This window comes from Perissodus microlepis, chromosome 16 (assembly GCF_051167445.1).
Source record: "Perissodus microlepis isolate ML-2025 ecotype Zambia chromosome 16, ASM5116744v1, whole genome shotgun sequence".
Taxonomy (NCBI): Eukaryota; Metazoa; Chordata; class Actinopteri; order Cichliformes; family Cichlidae; genus Perissodus; species Perissodus microlepis.
Genome location: NC_140476.1, coordinates 11,769,554 through 11,790,510, shown reverse-complemented (window position 1 = coordinate 11,790,510; position 20,957 = coordinate 11,769,554). Strand labels below are relative to the sequence as shown.

Sequence of the window (20,957 nt, the reverse complement as noted above, 5' to 3'; positions counted from 1 at the left end):
CCTTAAGCTTATTAAACCTGTACTTATTTTTTTATATTAAGATTTCAACCAAACAAACACAAAAGATAATACAATATAAAGAATAGAAACAGAAACAGGACAAAAACAAATGTTTCTTTTAAACAATGGAAATCATTCTGTTCCACATTTTTATATTTGTTTACGATCTGATTTTTAGACTGTTTTTAAAATGACATAGTGAACAGAACTATCTTAATTCCTCATTACAGTTACTCACATTTACCCGTATAACAGATACACCTTGTATTTGTTTTTAAATTGTCCTGGCCCTTGCTTTTAAAAGATATTTTTTTATTCTTAGTTAACATGCTTTCCCTCTAATTTAAAACCTCCAAATACAGTTTAGAAGGAGATTTTTTTGTGCTTTGTACAATATTGGTGGAGTCCGAAGCTCAATGAAACAGTAGAATTTTAAGGCATGCAATTTAATGGATATTCTAATGCCTTGATCATAATAATCTGATAATCTTTAATCTATTTATAACTGCTTTAGCTTTCTTCTGCATATAAACCGGATTAGTTAGTTGTTCTTACATGCATTTCCCCATAGCTATACACAGCAGATCATATATGGAACAGTTTTAAATTAATATAATATATATAATGATTTTTCATTTCATTATTTTATTATAATAATCACACTTAAAAAAAAATTGATTTCATACACTTTGATGTTTTGTCGGCGCAAACAGTCCCCAAAGTAAGCACTGGGAAAATTAAATTGCGCTGTACCATTATTAGAAAAGGGGGGCGATTTTATTACTGCATTATGTTTTTCTTGCTTTTCAGCGCTATCTTATCTTTTATTTTTGTAAATTACATGCTGTAGAACATTTAAATATTGGAGCCTCCGCAAAATTTGCCATAACTTGCATGACTGTCCATATAAAGAAAATTTAGAAATCGTCCCATTACTACATTGTCTTTAATGGTCTCGTCTGTCCAGTTGTCGACAGCAGTAGGGCGGTATTGAGCGAGATTCTTTGAGAAAGAAGTCGATCCTTTTCTAATTTTTATTTTTTATTTTTTTAAAGTTATTTCTGAATCTGTTTACGACCTATCTTAAGTTATGGCTTCTTCGGATGTTGCACGGCAGCCGGTTAGTATTTTTATTTTTTTTTACTCTGTGTTGTCGACAATTAACTTCTTTCTAGACAGTTGAGCAGGGAGTGTCCGAGGCTATCGTTAAGTTAGCTCCTAGCCTGAAAACTTTCAGTTATTACACTTATGGAAAACATTCATGTTTAAACAGGGCAAAGTTTAAAACTCGACAACATATTTATCATGTGCTATCAACACAAGCACTGAACCTTTGTTTAAAAAGATCCCCGGTTATGCCTTTCACTACGGTAAACGGCTGAGAGGGCGCTAGCTGGCTAAGGCTACACTAGCAGTGCTACATTAGTTTCATAGAATCGCTAACGTTAGCTCCGTGATAAGCTTTTGAAAATATGCGTGCAATTCGTGCCTGCCGCAAGAAGTATTTGTACGTTGCGGGAGCTTTGTGACACAAATATCATTGATTATTAGCCCTCACAAATCTGAATGAAAGTTGGCGTTTTCGACCTCAAGGATTCAGAAATAAAGCACAGCACCGCCCACAGAGTTATTAAAGGTTCTTAATCATAGCATATCTAAATCAGTGCTGTTGACCACCTACACTCGGGATGTTTCATTAATTTAGACTGGAGAAGGTCTGAAGTGGACGACGGTGATATTTAAAGTTATCTCAGGCTTTTGGAAGTTAGGTGGATTTATCTTATTGTCCTATTTAACGTCTTCTAACCGGTTTTGTGCCTCTTTGGCCCACACACAGGCTTTAAAAACCAGATTTATCTAATGAGGCAAAGAATAAAGACAAAAATACCTTAACATCTTGGCTGGACTAGACTACTCGGTGCAATATGTGATTCTGTTTGTAAGTGCAATATTTTGTGAAATAAGAGAGGAAAAAAAGCATCATAATGTTACAACCCAGCTTTTTCTGTCAAATTTATTCCACAGGATAAAGGAGTCCGGTCCTTGTCTCTTGCTGGCCATGTGGGCTTTGACAGCCTTCCTGACCAGCTTGTCAACAAGTCCATCTGCCAGGGCTTCTGCTTTAATATTCTCTGCATCGGTACTGTGTTGCTCACACATAGATACATAGATGAAACTCTGCATACATTATGCAGAGTTTCTTTTTGCCGTTGATGATGAGCTAATTTTTTTTTTTTAAAAAATTGGTATTTAGGAAAAAATTAAGACATTTTTTTTATTATTTGTCATGTCATTTAGACAGGAGTAGTGGACATTTTTGTTGAACAAATTGACAGGAATAACAGAACATAGACTCTCTCAGAAAGTTTTATTGCCTTTATAAAATGTAGGTAGATTGTCATTAAATAGTAATAGAAATGCATTGCTAAATTTTATTTTGCATACAAACATTCAGTTAATGATCTCAGTTTGCAGCTCTTAGTCAGGCATTCCTGATGTTAAAGCTCCTGCACACTTAGCTAGAATTCATTGTGACCACAGTTGCATTGCTGAATAAATCTGACTTTCTGGCAGTTATAGTTACAATAAAATTGTGCTGAAAAGTTTCTGTTTCAAGTTTAGTTACTAAAGATTGCATCATACTTTTCTTTTGTGCCCCTAGGTGAGACGGGTATAGGCAAGTCTACACTGATGGACACGCTATTTAATACCAACTTTGAGAACTTTGAGTCATCCCACTTTGAACCTCAGGTGAAGCTCCGGGCTCAAACGTATGACCTGCAGGAGAGTAACGTCAGACTACGTCTCACTGTGGTCAACACAGTTGGCTTTGGAGACCAGATGAATAAACAAGAGAGGTACGAGGAAGAGCTGAATAGGTTATTAATGTTGGAGGATTGCGACTGCCGTGAAGTGATTTTACTGTTGTGAACTTGCCAGTTACTGATGATCACTTTATGTATGTCTTTTAGCTACCAGCCTGTGGTGGACTACATTGACAGGCAATTTGAGAGTTATCTCCAGGAGGAGCTAAAAATCAAGCGTTCTCTTCACAACTACCATGACTCTCGAGTCCATGCCTGCCTTTACTTCATTTCCCCCTCAGGCCATTCACTCAAATCCCTTGATCTGGTCACCATGAAGAAACTAGACAGCAAGGTAGGAGAAAGGACCACAGTGTTTTCTGCATGTCAGAGGGTATAATAAATGTTTTGGATTTCTCAGTGTCACTGTAATGTAATACTTAAGAAAATCTGTCAGTTTTAAAGTTGTTTTCTTTATTTTTGAAGTAGAAAAAGTAGCAAGTCAAGTTGTTTCACGCATTTTGTGTAATTGATGGCGAAACTTACCTGTTTCGGTGGTTGCAGTGCTACTAAGTAGCATAGTTAATAGCAGGCTTAAGTTCTAAAAAAAATCTAGCCCAGCAACATTTCAGTCAGGCGGCTCACATTTGAAATGTATTATTGTAGCACAAGAATATAATTGCCGTTTAGCATCTAGATATGTTACTTGTTCATTGGGGAATGATGATGTACTCCAAAGGTTAAACCGTAATTAGAAGGGCATGTTTGGTATTTGATCTGAGGAGAGTCAGGTGTGTTGATGTGTATGTCACAACATACCTTCAAACTTAGTTTGTGCTCACTATTGTTACTTTTGCAAACAGCAGCATTCACCAAAACTGACGTCACAACTATTGGCATGCGCCATGCTGTGGTGTAGTTTGGGCTTGTCGTTTCCCTTTTCAATTCCCTTTTCGACCTGACACACAAAGCTATGATCATGTTGGTTTTTAACTACCATTTAAGTAAATATCAGAACAGAAGCTAAGATTCCCGGAATATGCAGATGGTTTGAAGAGATTATACGTTTTGGAGGAAAAAAAACAAACCAACTTGCTTTTCATGTCTTCTTGTTTTGACTTTTTCTACTCTTATGCCAGCACTAATGCCAAGATTTTTTTAAAATGGTAAATGGCCTGTATTTGTATAGCACTTTACTTAGTCCCTAAGGACCCCACAGCGCTTCACACTACATTCAGTCATCCACCCATTCACACACATTCACACTGGTGATGGCAAGCTACATTGTAGCCACAGCTGCCCTGGGGCGCACTGACAGAGGTGAGGCTGCTGGACACTGGCGCCACCGGGCCCTCTGACCACCACCAGTAGGCAATGGGTGAAGTGTCTTGCCCAAGGACACAACGACCGAGACTGCCGGAGCCAGGGCTCGAACCGGCAACCTTCCGATTACAAGACCAACTGCCAACTCGTGAGCCACGATCGCCCCGTGCTGAATTCGGGAGAAAACCTGTCATTCAGGAGAAGTCTGAACTGAGCTGGTTTGCTCCAGGTGCCAATATAAACAATGACGGGGCTGTGGTGACGTTGCATTTGGTGTGCGTTGACCATAAACTAGGACTGCCACGATTAGTCGACTAGTCACGATTACATCGACTATTAAAATCGTCGACGACTAATTTAATAGTCGACGCTTCGTTTGAAGCTTTGTAAGATCCCAAAAGACACAGGAATAAGTTGTAGGATTTAAGAGTGTAATAACGGACTGAAACAGAAGATGGCAGCACTGCATGTACAAGGATGCCAGCTGCCGTTAAACCCCGAAGAAGAAGAAGCTGTGTCCCAGAATTCATAGCGCGGCCCAGCTCAGTTTCCAACAATGGCGGCAGCTAGTTAGTTTTAATATTACTCTTATTAATCTTTCTGGGTCACAAAATAAACGATTAACATATTTTCAGGCGAGAATGTAGCTGTGTAAACCTCAAATATCTGCTTAGTTTATCAAGACACCACATATTTTCAAAAGCGCTCCGACGTTTTCGGAGACGTCTGTTACCCACCAGCTAGCTCGATAGCTAGCCGGGGGCAAGGCTCACTAGAGCCGGTGAGAACACCGGACTCCCGGCAAATCGTTTTCAAACCCACCGCCGTCTTTCACTACTCAGGTTAAACATGATATATAAGTCACTTAGATAACTTAAAAATGTTATTGTTTGCCTTTTTTTTTTTTTTAGTATTTTACTGGTTCCTGATTAAATCGGTTTGGCTGAGATTAAAGTTATAGTTTTTACACAGCTGAATAAACGTCAAGCAGATTAAACTCCATCGAAACAATCTGCAAATGTCATTAAAATTTAATAAACTCATCTTGTCTTTATTTTTAGTTAGCACATACCTTAAACACTTAAAGCTGTAAGCTAATGATAGTTATATAAGAGCAGATGCATGCTGGTGCAATAAGCTGTATGTTTTACGTCCAATGGATGCATGATCTGATTAGTCGACTAATCGCAAAAATAATCGGTGACTAGTCGACTATCAAAATAATCGTTTGTGGCAGCCCTACCATAAACCAGGCTTAAGTTGTCTACCGGACCTGGACCACTGCCCTCGGTCCACAACAAGCCAGTGATTACCAATGAGGAAAGGGGCAATAATACAGTAGACATTCTGCAAGGCACCATTTCATTACAGTTAAAAGGGTAAGATAATGACAAGAATTGTTGTGTGGAGATGAGTAGTAAAAAAATAGCCGCCAGTGGATAATAACTGTGGTTCCAAAAAAGAATTTATAAAAGGTTATCTGAAAACCACCCTCAACTTCCTTTCTTTGTGACCTCAGTAAAACACCTTATTGTTATTTTTAGGTAATCCTGAATAATAAAAACAAAAGTTAAAAATCTGGTCAAGAGAATTATGGAGGATATGTTCAGTTTCAGATCCTCCTCTCTTGTTACATGCAGTTTCAAAAGACCAAGGAGGTGATGGCAAACGCTGTTCAGCTTGGAACAGGATTTCACAAACCACTGGCTGATGTCACTGTGGTTACATCCATCTTTTGTACTGTCTGTGGATGAAGATGAAGGCTGGCTTAACTTTGATAGCTTTGTCTTCAGTGAACTACAGGGATAACAGGAGATTAATGATGCGTTCATGATGCATTTGCAGGAGATAAATTTCAAACTTGGAAGTGACAACTGCAAAAGGTGCCTTCTTTTAGTGCTTCTTTAGTAGGAATACACTGTGAAAACATTTAACATGAAGACAGATTATATGTGGTTGTGTGTGGGAGAGATGGTGGGAGTTTCTGTATAAGTTACTGCTGAGGTTGTTTTTAATGTCTGACTGCTGGGAGAGGTTCACTGTCCAACTAACTGAACCCCCTTCTATCCATTCCTCTTGAAATGGTTAGAGACTTTCCCATGCTCCCTGTGTGTAGCAACTTTGTGCTTTTTGTGTGTTTGTGTGGTTTCGCTGCTCTGGAGTGTCGGTAACCCTGGATTTGCGTGTGAAAGGGATAGAAGCAGCACTAGAATGCTGTAATCACCTCACGCACACACACTCGAGTTGTCCTTCTGTGTCAGTGTACAGAACCACACAGAAAGAGCCAATTGTTCAATCTGCAGCAGTGACAGACAGACAGTCACTCACTCAGACAGCTGTTGGATCAGATCTCTTAAGACTTCTCTGCTGGGGTCAGTGTGTGTATTCTGTATGTGTGTATGGGTGTGTGTGGTCTGGCCCCAGAAGCTCGCCCAATGACAACAAGTCATTCCAGGTCCCAGTTTGGTTTGACAACGTGACAGACAGACAGGAATGCGGGATGACTTGGACAGCAGGGTGAACTGCTGGGCCAGAAATGACATTCAGAAAACATGGTTTTTATAACACTTAGCAAAAAATAGTTTTAGGAGAAAGAATTTCTGATAAAGAGAGAGACAACAAATACAGTTCCCGTTCTTGTTGAGCGATACTGTTACCAGTCTGATGACAGGATGTATTTAATGTGTCTACATGTACTTTCATGGTATGCTGGGCTATGAAAACGACTTGTTTTAGCTCAATTAGTGGATGCCTGTGATATCAGGAGTTGCTCTTTTTATTGAAGATAACTTTGTGAATTTAGTGTTTTGAATTTTATATATTGTCTACATGCAGCTTAAAGACAACAGTAGTTGCTGTCATGGTATTTAGTTCTTATTGAGAATAAGAGTCTAAAATAATGTGATAGCTGTGATGAAAATACATTTATTTGTTTATATTTTATATTTTTCAGTATTTATCTGTATATAAATGTCCTTTAGCATACTGAGAGGGAATGCAGTGGTTTGCATGTCTTAGTTCTCAGTGTCATTGAACCATATCAAGCTACTGATATCAGTGCGGCCTTGCATTCTTTAGTGGATTTATAATTTTGTGCATTTGAGGCATTGGATGTTAATGGAGATGAAGGTCTGACTATGAAAATGGAAGCTAAATTGTGATTCCATCAAAACAAAGACATGGTGAAAATATGTGTGATGGTAAACTGGATTATCAGATTATCATTTTGTTTTTAATTATTATTATTATTTTATTTCACAGATGGCATGAAAAGTTATTTTCTGTAGCTGGCATGTATTTGTAAAAAATACTGTCACTATGCTTATCATGAACATTTATCACATCTGTCTGTAGGTGAATATCATTCCAGTGATTGCCAAGGCCGACACCATCAGCAAGAGTGAACTGCACAAGTTCAAGATCAAGATCATGAGTGAGCTTGTCAGCAATGGTGTCCAGATATACCAGTTCCCACTGGATGATGAGACAGTGGCCAAAGTCAACACTACAATGAATGTAAGGAAACACACACACACACACACACACAGAGACACACAGACTTTTCTCAGATACAGGTTTAGGTGAATGTTTTTACTGGCAGAAATGTTCGAAACATATAATTCAAATTTCAGACACACATCGTGTGTGTTTTGTTTTGTCAAAGGAAACATTTGAGGTGTAAAAGGCATCTGTGATTTTAAGTGAGAATATTAATGTAGGCGTTTGATCTACAACAGCTTTAGTTAAAGTATTGTTCCAAGCTGTGCCTTTTGCTTCAGATGCATGAATCCGTCTTGAATATGATTTTTTATTTCTTTAAGGGTCATTTGCCATTTGCTGTAGTAGGCAGCACAGAGGAAGTTGCTGTTGGAAACAAGATGGTGAAAGCTCGCCAGTATCCATGGGGTGTAGTGCAAGGTAGGATGAATTACTCTGTTTATGGATTTCTTTAAAGCTTTGGCAGTTCACCTTAACATTTTCCTTTGCTGTGGTTTTCACTGGCTACACTTTGTGTCATGCTTGAAACTAGTGCTGGGCGATATGGAAAAAATATTTATCACAAAATCAGTTATTTTACATCACGATAATGATATATATATCACGATATACCACAATGTTACCTTGTTTCCAGTTATTCTCTGGAAAGTTTGACAAATTTCATTGCTCACTTTTCTCCAACTTTATTTTGAAGAGACATTTAACGGAACTGTTGCAAATAAGAAACAAACATTTTAGTGCAGCAATATCAATGTATCAAATGAAAACAGCTGTGGCCTCATGTAGGGCTGCGTATCTCTGCTCGTCCATAGGTAAGTAGTCAAGGCATAATGCACGACACTGCAAACATCCTTCTCTACTTTGGCCCGGCATGCCTTTACAAATGTAACGCGAGATGGCTCCTGTGATTTGTTTATGGCCCTGGGACGTTTTCTCATACGGCATGCCTTGTGCGAAAGACTGCTGTATCTTCAGCTGGCTATAGTTCTTTTTCCAACTTGCTCCCGTTGTTCCACAGCTTGGTTTAGCTCGGGTTTTCTGGGTTCTTGAGTATTCTTTTTCGTGGACCTTCTGTAGGTGATAGAAGAGATTTGTTGTGTTGCCATCAGGCGCGGGAATAGTTTTATGGCATAGCTTGCAAATGGGCGTCTTCCGCTCTGTCGGTGCTGTTGAACCCGAAATGTAACCAAATCACAGACGTACCCCCTGTTTTCGGTAAAAGTGCTTCTTCTTGGGGTGCCTGTGTAGCTGTCTCTGCCTGTTGCATGTCCAGGCATGAAACTGCAACCTGTTGCGCGTCCATCGTTTTGAGTTGCCATAAAGCATCTCGCAAATCCGGTTGCACATAAAGCAGCACCATGTCGCAAAACCACAAGACGGAGTTTCTTTACGAAAAATATAATATTTTTTTTTGTACTTTATTTTCTCGTGCATAAAGTTAGAGTATGTATAGTGACAAGACAACACTAATATATTTGCAACAGGCTATTTAATGATAAATTTTATGTAATAATTTATACAATTAGGTTAGGAACGATAGAAACTATAGAAGACAAATGGCACGATAGACACTTTTCTATCGTCCAGGCGATATATATCGTCATATCGCCCAGCACTACTTGAAACTATTTTTTTTTTTAACTTGAAGCTTAGAATGTATTTTATTATGAAGAATAACCCTTTGATTTCTTTGATGTGTGTGTGTGTGTGTGTCAGTGGAAAATGAGAATCACTGCGACTTTGTTAAGCTGAGGGAGATGCTCATATGCGTAAATATGGAAGACCTGAGAGAGCAGACCCACACTCGGCATTACGAGCTCTACAGACGCTGCAAGCTTGAAGAGCTTGGTTTCAAAGACACAGACTCAGAGTGCAAACCTGTCAGGTATGACGTCACAAACCCATGCATACATCCACAAAATGAGAAAATGCACTGGCATATGACTTACAGCCGAGTTATGTGTGTTGCAGTTTGCAGCAGACGTATGAGGCAAAGCGTCAGGAGTTTCTGGTGGAGCTGCAGAAGAGGGAGGATGAAATGAGGCAGATGTTTGTGCAGAGGGTAAAGGACAAGGAAGCGGAACTAAAGGAGGCTGAAAGAGAGGTATACAGTGCATACATGCAAACTGATGTCCTCACAGCACACCTTAAGCAATGTGCTTTTTGCCCCGAGTTTCCTATTCTTTATATTTAATAGACAAATAAAATCTTGTATCAGCTGAAGAGATTAAAGTAAAAATGTGTTTCCTATTGGAAAAATAAAGTCAGCTTTTCCATTTTTCCCCATTAAAGAAGTCATTTATTTATATTCCGCTTTCAGTTTTATGCTCTATTATAAAAAAAAAAAATTCACTGATGTTTTGTTTTCACCCAATCAGTCTACCTTTCTACACTTTTACATTCAATTTGTTCGACGTGTGAAAGTAAGTATTATGTAATGAACATGTGTTGTCACATCTCATTCTTTCAGCTCCAGAGTCGTTTTGAGCAGCTCAAGCGCCTCCATGCAGAAGAGAAAGCTGCTTTGGAGGAGAAGAAGCGGCTTCTTGATGACGACCTAAGCTCCTTCGGCAAGAGAAAAGCTGCTGCCCAACTCCTGCAGGCCCAGAGCCTCACTGCCAATGGCAAGAAGGACAAAGACCGGAAGAAGTAAGAGAATTCTGCAAATACCAATGCCTGTGCTTTTATGGAATACTGGGGGGCGAGTCATACTGGACATCTGAGTAATGTGTTAGGAATAAATAGATGCCACATTGTTTTTTGGAAATGAAAATGATCAGGGCTGAATTCATCAAACCAAAGAAAAAATGATGGCTTAAAATTACAGTTTTGATTTTTGTGAAGGCGATGCTCTCATGACTCCTCGAGTGATGCCACTGACCAGCCAATCGTGGCATGCAGTCTGTAGATGTCATATTTTTAATACCTGCTCAGATTGCTTGGAACCGGCTGGTCAGGTACTATTTTAGTATCTGGTACCAGGTACTATGACCTAATGGAAAACCCTGAAAAGTCGATCTGAGTAGGTAATAATGGAAAAGGAGCTATTGTTGCCTCTTAGTGCTCCTGTTGTTAATTTCATAAACACCTCTGCTCCTTAACTGGCCAGATCAATACCCCAGAAGTTTACCTGGCGTGATGCTATACTTTGATTAGAAAGTGTTCCTTTATACATATATAATCATAATATCATAATATTGTAAGTAAGCACCCCTGCACAGGTCATTAATTACTTGTTCTCTAAGAGACAGTGCAGATGAAGACATACTCATTGAACTCAAGGGTATCAAATCTGATAACTAATGAGGATGTTTAAGATCTGTGCACATGTAAGATGTTGTTTAAGTTATTGTCACTGATTAACTGCAAACGGGAAATTCTGTAAGTTGCTCATATGTCTCTCTCCTGTTCTTTTTTTCAGTTCTGGTTTCATGTGAAGATTCTCAGTTGTGACCAGCAAAACCGGTGACATTATACCCCACACCCTTTCCACACCCCTGTGGCCAGTTGTAACACTAAAGAAAACCCCCACATAAATCAGTTCAACAAAGTGCAAAATGGGTTTTAAAATGAATCATGTGTTTAATTTTTTATCTTTCTAGCAGTGAAGTGGTTCCTGTGAGGTACAATTCACTCTCAGCTTGTCAGCACCATGTGTAATAATCCGTCACCATTTTTGAAGGTTTGTCTAGTGTTTCTGTCATTAAGAGTTGTCAGAAGTGTCACAGGATATTATATTTCCCTGTTTCTTTCTAGTTTTTTATATTCTCTTTGTTTGGTACACCACCTTGATGCTCTAAATCTTTAATCTGAACATACTAGCATTAACTAAAAAAAAAACAAAAACCCAAAACACTGTTAGGAACCTCACACGTTCTCTTGCGGTTGTTCCAAAGGGAACAAATTGGTTCAGAGTGTTTCACTTCTCTGCCGAGGTTTACAGTTAAACGGTTTTCTGAGGAGGGTAAAACAGAGGCTTGGTTTGGGATTAGGTACATGTTACTGTGTATTTTTATACATATATATTTTGTTTTACTTGCTCTCTTATTTTTATTTTATTTTTTTTATATATTGACACAAACCGTTGACGCTTGCAGTCCTGTCTGTATGAGAAGAGCTGACTCACGGGGAAAAAATGCATCACACCGAGTCGCTGTTTGAGGGAGAATTGTATTTCTCTGAAGACTGTATTCTACATATTTCTGTTCATCGCTTTTCGGACTTTTTAACTGTGTGAAAGCCTTTCTCAGCAATACTCCAGCATAAACCGCTGCTGGTTTCAATGATTTAAAAAAAAAAAAAAACTTACTGTATTTACACTAGTTAAAGGTAATAGTGCCTTATCTGTATTAAACCTAAAAACTATGTTATCCAGTTTGTGATCACATCCAGGGAAACACATCGATGCCTACTGGATAAATGCTTGCCTGAGACACATTTGTACTACACTTATATTTAAGGAATAAACAGTATTATATGGGAGCTTTTCTTCTTTCTAAATAAATCTTTGTATTTTTATGATGATGGATTGTGTTTGTCTACTTCATTAAAGGCTGGGATGTTTATAGGCAACACATCTCCTCTCTAGTGAGCTGGATTGGTATAATTCCATTATAACCTGCCCATCAATGATAAGAAATCAAAGTAGAGCTTGGTTTAAAAATAAATGTAAAAAAAAAAAATTGTGACAAACTGAAGGATTTCTTTTACTAATATCCTTGATTTATCAGGTGCACAAGAACAAAGCCCTGTCCACCCACCTGCCTGCTGTTTAAAATGTGTTTGTGAGGGGCAGCCAATTAGAAGAAAGCTGGCTTATTTAACACAAGGCCCAGTGTAAGGTTACTGTGAACTCATGCAAGTATAGAAATATAGAATTTGTGAGCTTAATTGATTATTTTTCTGATGATTTCTAGTTCTTTTTAATTATTATTATTATTATGCTATTTTTTGTTTTGCAAATGTGGTGGTTTACCTGGGATTTGTGAAGTTAAATAACTGAGAAGCTGCTGATTTGTGTTGGTGTACAAATCCAGCAGTGGTTCTGTTCTGGTACAGCGTGAGGTTCAGACTGTGATGTAATGAATGAGGACTGATTTAACCGTACCCACAGTCTGTTTGCACTGGCTTCAAAGATTTGACAGTGGAAGAGCTACAAACTGAAATGTTATGTCCATGAGTAATGGCATCACTGCAGTCCTGCCAAGTAATTCCCCCAGGATATCTAATTGTGGAGATTATTACACTATTAAATGTACTGTTGGTCTGACATTATACACTGTATTTGGGGGAAAGCATTTCTTTAGCGAGGCCTGTTTTTGCCTCACTAAAGTTTTATTGTTGGTTGCTGACACCACATCTAATCACTGGAATAACACTTTTAAGGCATTTGAACGTTTTCTTTTATACTAAAATAAAAGAAAATGCCTCCATCTGTGTGGTTCAGTTAGAAGAAATGTTAATGTCTACATTTCGTTTTCCTTTTCTCAGAAGATACGTGGAAGAAGCTCTCCCTTTGCTTTAGAGTAAGATTTAGTAGGTAACAGCAGCTTAACATCTCCCCTACCCACCACTTGCTATATCTGAACACACACACACACACACAAAGGGAGTGCCCTATATTGCCTGATAAAGGACTTGTTCCCTGCAGTGTCTTACCCTACAGCACTCTTTCCCTTAGTGTGACTCTGGAGCTGGCACACAGACAGGTGGAAAGACAGCTCTGGCGTAAAGCAGAGGAATGCTGATCGATTCCTTGTAGGAGCCTGCAGCACCTCACTGGTATAATAAGCTGAGAAGTGGATACCTAGAGGAGAACCATTTCACCCAGGAAAACTGTGGAGAATGGGCGTGTGTGTATATACAGACACCTTCAGCTGCTCTCTAGGAGATTCAGCTCCCAGGTGGGAAGTGATTTCACCCAGTTTTCCTGGAAGAACACAATCTGTGCACTGCAGAAATCTGAAAAATCAAAGAAAAAAAGTGCAGCATGCCCTCTCTCTCCTTTAAACGCAGCAGTTTGAGTGTTAGAGTCGAGTTTTTTATGAGTGGGTTTACAGCTAAGATAGCTGTCATACACCTGCACTCGCACATGCAGACATTCCCGTACACACACCCCTGTCACCTTTTGCTAGTCACTCTAAATGCAAATGGGGGTGATCGCTGGAGACAGGCTCGACTCGTGGAAAGATAGGGTTGTCATTTAAGGGGAGTGCCGCTGACGCTCTGAAATTTACCAATTACACACCTCATCCACGCCAGCGTTGGCTTTTAGAGGCCAAGAGGAAGAAGATAAGAAAGGAGGAAGATAGAGATTCAAGAATGAGTCAAATAGACAATGGGGGGAAGGATAAAAGAGGAAGAATGTCTCCTTTATTCCTAAACACCCTTCACTAATGATACGCCGACAACCATACCTGGAGTGTTGCTCCCACAGCTTTTCACAAGATAATTATAATTATAGCAAGATACAATATGACTCTCCAGGATGGATTCTCTAATGGCCAGCTGTGAAATCTTAATGGGCTATACAGGTAATGTCCTTGTTTTTGTACCAGGAGCACATAAATGTGAATTGATTCCGCCACTTCCTCTTTCATGACAATCATAAAGCTGCAGGCAACATGTAGGGAAAAAACACACTGAACAGCTGTTTTAAAACAAAGGCATTTATTGCGAAAAATGCACTTGACATGAAAAAACAATCAAATCAACCACGGGTCATCAGTACAAGACGATGTATAATGATCACATGGTAGAGAGCGCTGGGCGTGGCCAGCACAGAGCATGACTTCAATGGCACAAAAGGCCTATAAATATTCTGCACAATATAGAATAATATATATACTTTTTTTCCTCCCTCTGTTTCTCTCACTGCTCTGCTGGACTCTTTCCTGGAGAGGCATGAGTATCCATGCTCCACCAAACTGTTTTTTTTTTTGTTTTTTTTTTTAATAAAGTTTCTTTTTTTTAATGTAAAGAGCTACATACAGATGCCTCCTCCCAACCTCTCTCACCACACACACAAACACCCAAGTATCCATAGGAACAAATATGGCCAACATCTAAGTCAAGATGGCAGGGTGACACAGCTCAGGCTTCCTGGAAGGACAAACCAAAATTAACTATTATTATTTCAAATTCATAATCTGAAACAAGCTCAATCGAAACAGGAGCGTCATACAAAATCCAACGATGTGTTCGCGTCCAGTGGGAGCTACCGCTGCTGTTCAAAGCCTGTTCACATTTTCCACAACCAGGAAGCTGAGGCAAACGACGAGCTTACATCACGTAATCAAAACACATGAAGACAGTTTGCAAAAACCAGCGGTTCAAGTTATTTTGCGTAAAGTGACCACCGTGCAGTGGTTTTATTCCTGACTTTTTGACTCTTGTAAACGCTTTCTCCTCACATCACCCACCCCAAAGAAAATTAAAAAAACAAACAAGAACAAACCGGGCAAACAAGGACTTGTGCTTAAGTTTGACTCTATAGAAATTAAAGTCCTCAGTTTAGCGGGCATCCAAACAGATCCAAACTTTGCTCAGTGTTTCTTCAGAAACTGTTCTGGGATCCGCTGGTTTTCCGTCTTTGTGCGGACTGAAAAGCAACCAGCAAACTTATCACACTGATACAAACAAAACAAAGAGGGAAAGAGGGCACTGATCTACTTAGAAGGAAAAGTAAGAGCGTATACTTGTGTTTGCGTGTGTATTGACATTTGTAGGCACTGGGGTTTGACTGACAGGTTTTGAAGGCCAATGTAGATATGTTCAGATTGAAGTTTCCCATCACAATATCAAAAAATTTGGCATTTACTTTCCCTTTTGTTTCTTTCAAGGTAAATAAACTGGCACTTTTAATCGACTGACCCCAAACGCCCTACTGAAACACATACAAAGATCATAGTCTGGTACACTTGTATAAAATAACATCACATAGACAAAATCGACCAGTTAAACATTAAACGTGTTAAGAATTGAAGCGAGTTTCTTCATATAAGTAATGTTAACGGAAAGCAGCCTAGCCCTAGTCTGTATGTGTTGGAAAAAACTTTAATTTAGAGTCCAGTATATTTATTTTTCTTGTTTTTCAAAATTATATGCCTACTGTTCAGAAAGCACAAGTATCTCACAGCATCAAAAGTATCCGGGAGGGAAAAAAATGGTTTCTAGCGAATTCTACGTTGTAGTCTGATGTGCTTTTTTCTTCAAGTATCCACTGATTTCGCTGGAAGGTCTCAGATTTGATCATTCGGTCTGATAATTTGTGGAAAACACGTGACAGTAGCTTCCAAACATTTTGTCCTCTAGAGTTTGTAGAGTTTCCTCTCTGAGGAAGAAAAAAAAAAGACCAAAATGCGACAAGTTTTGTGCCATTTATCTTGTGGATGTTCTTTAAATTAGCTAAAATTGTATGCATGTTCAAAAAAGTGCTCTATAAATAAAGATTCTCAGAGCAGTGTAGATACCTTTTTGTATCTACACTGCTCATTTGATCAACAAAATATAGCACAATGTCAGTTCGACTTCAGGGACATCAATCTGTGCAGGTAGGAAGCATGAGGAACCATTGTGGTGCACTACAAAGGGAGTTTTCTGTGTCTTCTGACTAAATCACCGTGGTAACTTGTGCTGATCACATAAAGTGGTCAGGGTCAGGTTATGTTCAGAGTTTTGGTTTAAAATTGACCGGGAGCTCCACTTTCTCGCTGATTCTTTTATTTACAGCATGTTTTAAGTGGAATGTAAATTGTCTGCAGGGTGAATATGTATTACGTGCGCAAGCTATTAACATCATGAATGAATCAGAGCGTTAAAGGTTCAGCAGTGCAAACTGGGCACTGGCATGATACATTTATTCATTTGGTGATGCAGAAAATCTATAAATGTTGTTATACTTCACACGAATCTGCTCTTAACTCTCTTTTAGACTGCTGGAACTGCAGCTAAAGAACGCAGAACACACCAATCAATAAAATTACTTTTACTTTGTTCTGCTGACAAACGAAAGCAATTTCCATCCAGATGAGCAGACTCAACGTTATGGCATGTCTGTATGTGATCATCCATCATGACACTTTGACACAATTTAGCAAGGATGGCTTAAAACTGATACGTAACTTTGATGTTTAATTGTATCTATTTGAAAGTTTCAGAGCTCTGTAATTGTTTGGGTTTTATGGAATAAGCTAAAGCAAAGAAAGCCTGGCTTTGTTGAACTTTGTAGTATATCCCTCTGCTGTGTCTCCCAGCACAATCTCAAAAGTGTGGAGGAGATGGACCATCTGATGAGGAGACCTGGACATCACTGACTGGCATCAGCAGACTACACCAGAATCGGCATGTCAGCTCTTGGTGGCATCATAAAGTTTGCTACGGCATCTTCATGCTCTTTCACATCTTTCACGTGCTCAGTGTGAACCTGAACCAAAGCAGGTGAAACTGATTCACAATGGTTTGTGCTTCCTAACTGTACAGCATGACGTCCCTGACATTTTATTTACTTTAGTCTGTACTGTGATGATCAAATGTTCCCTTAATGAATGAATTTTTTTGTGAGCAGTGTATTTCTTCCCACATAACATGGATGTAGGAAGGAGACTCAACAGTGCTTAAGCCATAAAGGCTCTGTGCTTAGGATGAGGTTAGAGCCAATTAGAAATCTAAGCGGTCAGCCAAAGAATAACCCTCGCCTGTGTGTTCAACTCTGCCTCGTTTAAAAAGATAGGTGAGGAAGTGCCTCGTGCCCTGTACCTGTGCTCTTTGACCGCCTCTTTCTCTCTGATGTACCGCCGCACACACAGCGAGTGAGTCAGGCTCTGAGTGTTGCTATGCTTTTGTCTCCGCAAGCAGGAAAACAGGTAGGTGGTTGTGGCAGAACGTAAACCAGGCAAGCCTGCATCTAAACTCTGGATACGAAAGAATCACAGAAGCAGACAGACTACACTTTCACTAAAGCGGAACAAAATTATTTGACACGATCTGAGTAACAAAGTCAATTCTGGCAGTTGCATGATGAAAGTTTGTGTCCTCTGAGTCAGGCGTTTCCCCTCTCAGCTATTCTTTCACGAGCATCGAGTCTGTGCAGTTTTGGTTTGGCAACGTTGTCTCAGGATAGACAAAAAACTGTCGAGGAAAAAGCTGAGGAAGAGGAAATACTCTTCGCAATCTTTGTACTTATTTGATGAGAACTGTCAATACTGGAAACTTTGTGTTTTTTTTACATTTCAAGCTGACATCTGAAAAAAAATGTTTTAGTCATTTCGCCCCACCAAAGAAATTTGTGCTTTCTTAAAGAAAAATCATATTTGCGCTTAAAACAAGTATGTCACAAGCAGCAGTGGAAATCCCCTTTGTCAAGTAAATACTGTACATTAGTAAAATATTGTAAATGTAGATATTCTGGAAGGTTGTATCAAATATTACCAAGTGCATTTCTTTTGTTTCTAAACTCATACAGAAGTTCAAAAACAGCATTATAAATACAAATGAATTCTTTAAAGGAGTTTTGGTGTGACTTTGTGTTCCTTTTTACATTCAACAATTCAGCTTAATCCAACTGATGGGGTCTGTTTAAATCAGATGTAATAAAAAAAACTTGAATAAAAATAAGCGGTTCACCATTATGTTATGATATAGAAATAGAAAAATTAATGACCTAATTTAGACTTTCTGTGACACTGGCTTTTAAATTACAAATCCTGTGACAGACAGCATGGCAACATAAAATATCTATTTCAACATTTTTTAAAAATGTAATAATGCTACATGCATCGTTAACAAATAATATATCGGGTTGAAAAGAAACATACTGGTTGTAGATTCGACACAGAGATGTGCTTACAATGATTCTGGAGTGTAGGCTTATGTGCTTCCTCGTCACCTGGCTGTATGTTCTCACTTCTCAGACAAAGAAAGCACCCGAATTCAAGTTCTGAGGTCTCAGAGGAAAAGCAGAGCTAATGCTTTTTTGAGCTAGTGTTTGCTGGTGGATGATGCCGAAGAGGAGAATTGGGAGGCAGGGTTCGTCTTTCTGTGCTCTTTCAGTCTGCGTGCCTTCAGTAGTCAACATCACGGGTCTGGAAACCGAGTCTGATGGAGCCCCTCTGACCCAACACTGGGCGGATAATGGGAAAAGCTGCCCTGCTTCCTGTGTGGCTGAGCTGGTCGAGGCAGGGACGAGCTTTCTTGTACATTATCAGTGTGTATATGTGTTTGTGTGTGTAGATAAGTTGGACTGATATGGATTACTATAGCCAACACCAATAATTAATAATATAATTTCTTTATGGATTAATAAAGTATTCTCATTCTGAATTATATTTTCCAATAGAATCAAAAACATTTTAATTTTAATAACAGATTACTTGGCAAATATAAATAACAAAAAAATCTCCTTTGTTTTAGAGGTTAGCCGCCTCTTAAGGCCTTGTTGAGCTTTAATCCAATAAAACAAAGATAAATCTGGGGAACCTAATATCAGCCCAACCTTGGATTTTGTGTGTGTGTTCATGTGTTTTATGACTCAGTAACAGGAACAATGTGTGCATTCATTCGTCCACTTTTTGCAGTTCAGAAGCTCTCGACAAAGCTGCCTGGAAACAGGCCGGTCTGACCCGTCCTCTGCAGAGTGCCTTTGTACCAGCCGTCGTCCCTCTTCTTATGGACGAACACCACGTCTCCCTCCCGCAGCTCGATCTCTGCCTCGCTCTGGGGTGGGTACGGAACCACCACACGATACCTGCCTCACGGAAACACAGAGTAGCAAAGTCAAGATCGCATGCTGGGACGATCCTCCTAACTAAATGATATCAGCCAAATGATCAAAATCTCTGAGCAATGTTTCCAGCTCCTTATTGAATCTATGCAAAGAACATCAATTCTGAAGGCAAAAGGGGGCCAACCAGATACTAGCAAATTGTCAGTGAGTATAAATGTTACAATTTAGATGACTAGTTAGTCACTTCTGTGGAATATCATACTTAATTTTTTATATTTTGACAATGCCCTCACCCTCTAATATAATCTACAGTTTCACACACAGGTGCAAAATAGCAGCTCTTTTGAGTGACTGACGAGTCGCTTCTTGTTACAAGAAAAAAAAAAATCAAAAATTTTACCTATAAATTAAACCGTTTCTTTTTTTTGAGAACCAGAGATTAATTCCACAGGCCCGTTAAATCTTCCCCAGTGAATGATGTTTTTGTAAGTGCATGATAAGTTGTTGTGATAACCATAGCGCTGATGTTTTGGTGTAATGCTGTCAAACACAGGGGACGAGATTTGTTTTCCTTCTCTGCTTTTTTCCTCGCACAAACAGAATAAGCATCATTCTGTGATAACCAGCGTTCCCATTACACCAGCGTCCTGCTGACAGTGATAATTTCATGCTAAATGCGTTATTCCCCCTCAACGTCCAGCTGAGGAGTCTTTAAGTGCGTTCCAGCATTTACAGGTTTTTTCTAAGGAGGCACAAAGTGTGTGTGTGTTAGTGTGTGTTCATGGGAAAGAAAAAGAATGAATGTTTTCATGAGTAGGATGGCTTACAGGGAGCTGTCTATGTGTACACAGGCTTTATTCATTTGGTAGTGCTCAGATTGTTTTTGATTGGCTCTCTTATACACCTCTTGCCTGCCAGTCAAATCAATGCACATTACTGTAAGCAATTTGAGTCTGCCATGCCTGAAAACAGTCGACCACGCCAGGCAAGTGGCTATCCGGTCAGACGAGAGCGTCTTTCAGTGCTGGAAATTCAACACTTTCCTATTGAAATCAACATTGCTATAGAGCTCATTTATTTATGCTTTGAGCACTGAAATGCTTGATGTCAAACCTAAGGAAACATTTACAGTCTGTAGAGGACACCGTTTTATTGCTTAAAACCTTTGCTTAGTAAAGTAATCAAAAGTTTAGTTACATTACTTTAGTGTTGTAAATAACATAGCTAAATTACATCGCTTATTGGCATGTAAAACTTGGGAAAAACTAACCTGTCTCACGACGGTCTAATCCCAGCTCACGTTCCCTATTAGTGGGTCTAAGAAGGTAACCAGTGTTTTGTAACCTCTTCTATTTCACAGGTAACACTCCTAACACTGTCTGTGTTTCACCATAGTATTGCGATGTGTTCTTATTCAACACTTAAGCTCGGGTACTTGAGCTCACATATCGCAGTAAGTGTAGAACAACTAACATAGATGGCAGCATATATAACAAAAAACTACCACCTCAAGAGAAACCCGGTATTACTTTTCTCTTTGTGGGAATGCAACACCAACTGGTCATGAAGGCACCTCTGGAGAGGCTCCCAGCTTTGTTTTCATCCACTGT

The 20,957-nt window shown here is 39.2% G+C and overlaps 2 protein-coding genes across 5 annotated transcripts in view; one reads left to right on the top strand and one right to left on the bottom strand.

Annotated features, from left to right (window-relative positions):
* Positions 1-953: 953 nt before the first annotated feature.
* septin10 (septin 10) lies at positions 954-12,149 on the top strand. Of its 2 annotated transcripts, XM_084908235.1 has the most exons (10): positions 954-1,120; positions 2,026-2,140; positions 2,663-2,858; positions 2,973-3,159; positions 7,482-7,643; positions 7,949-8,045; positions 9,342-9,510; positions 9,597-9,729; positions 10,096-10,274; positions 11,047-12,149. In XM_084908235.1, the coding sequence occupies exons 1-10, from the start codon at positions 1,091-1,093 to the stop codon at positions 11,060-11,062; spliced, it is 1,284 nt and encodes a 427-aa protein (XP_084764361.1). In that variant the 5' UTR covers positions 954-1,090; the 3' UTR covers positions 11,063-12,149. The 2 variants fall into 2 exon arrangements, with proteins under 2 accessions (XP_084764361.1, XP_084764362.1); XM_084908236.1 differs by lacking the exon at positions 11,047-12,149 and having other exon boundaries at positions 10,096-10,278.
* Positions 12,150-14,277: 2,128 nt separating this feature from the next.
* LOC146370467 (E3 ubiquitin-protein ligase SH3RF3-like) overlaps positions 14,278-20,957 on the bottom strand; it is a 111,773-nt gene continuing 105,093 nt past the window's right edge. For 2 of the 3 annotated variants that reach the window (XM_084908440.1, XM_084908441.1), the window contains exon 10: positions 14,278-19,368. In XM_084908440.1, the coding sequence (XP_084764566.1) occupies positions 19,200-19,368 (169 nt within the window). In that variant the 3' untranslated portion in view covers positions 14,278-19,199. Of the gene's footprint in view, positions 19,373-20,957 lie in introns of all 3 variants that reach the window. The other variant, XM_084908442.1, reaches the window with a different exon arrangement.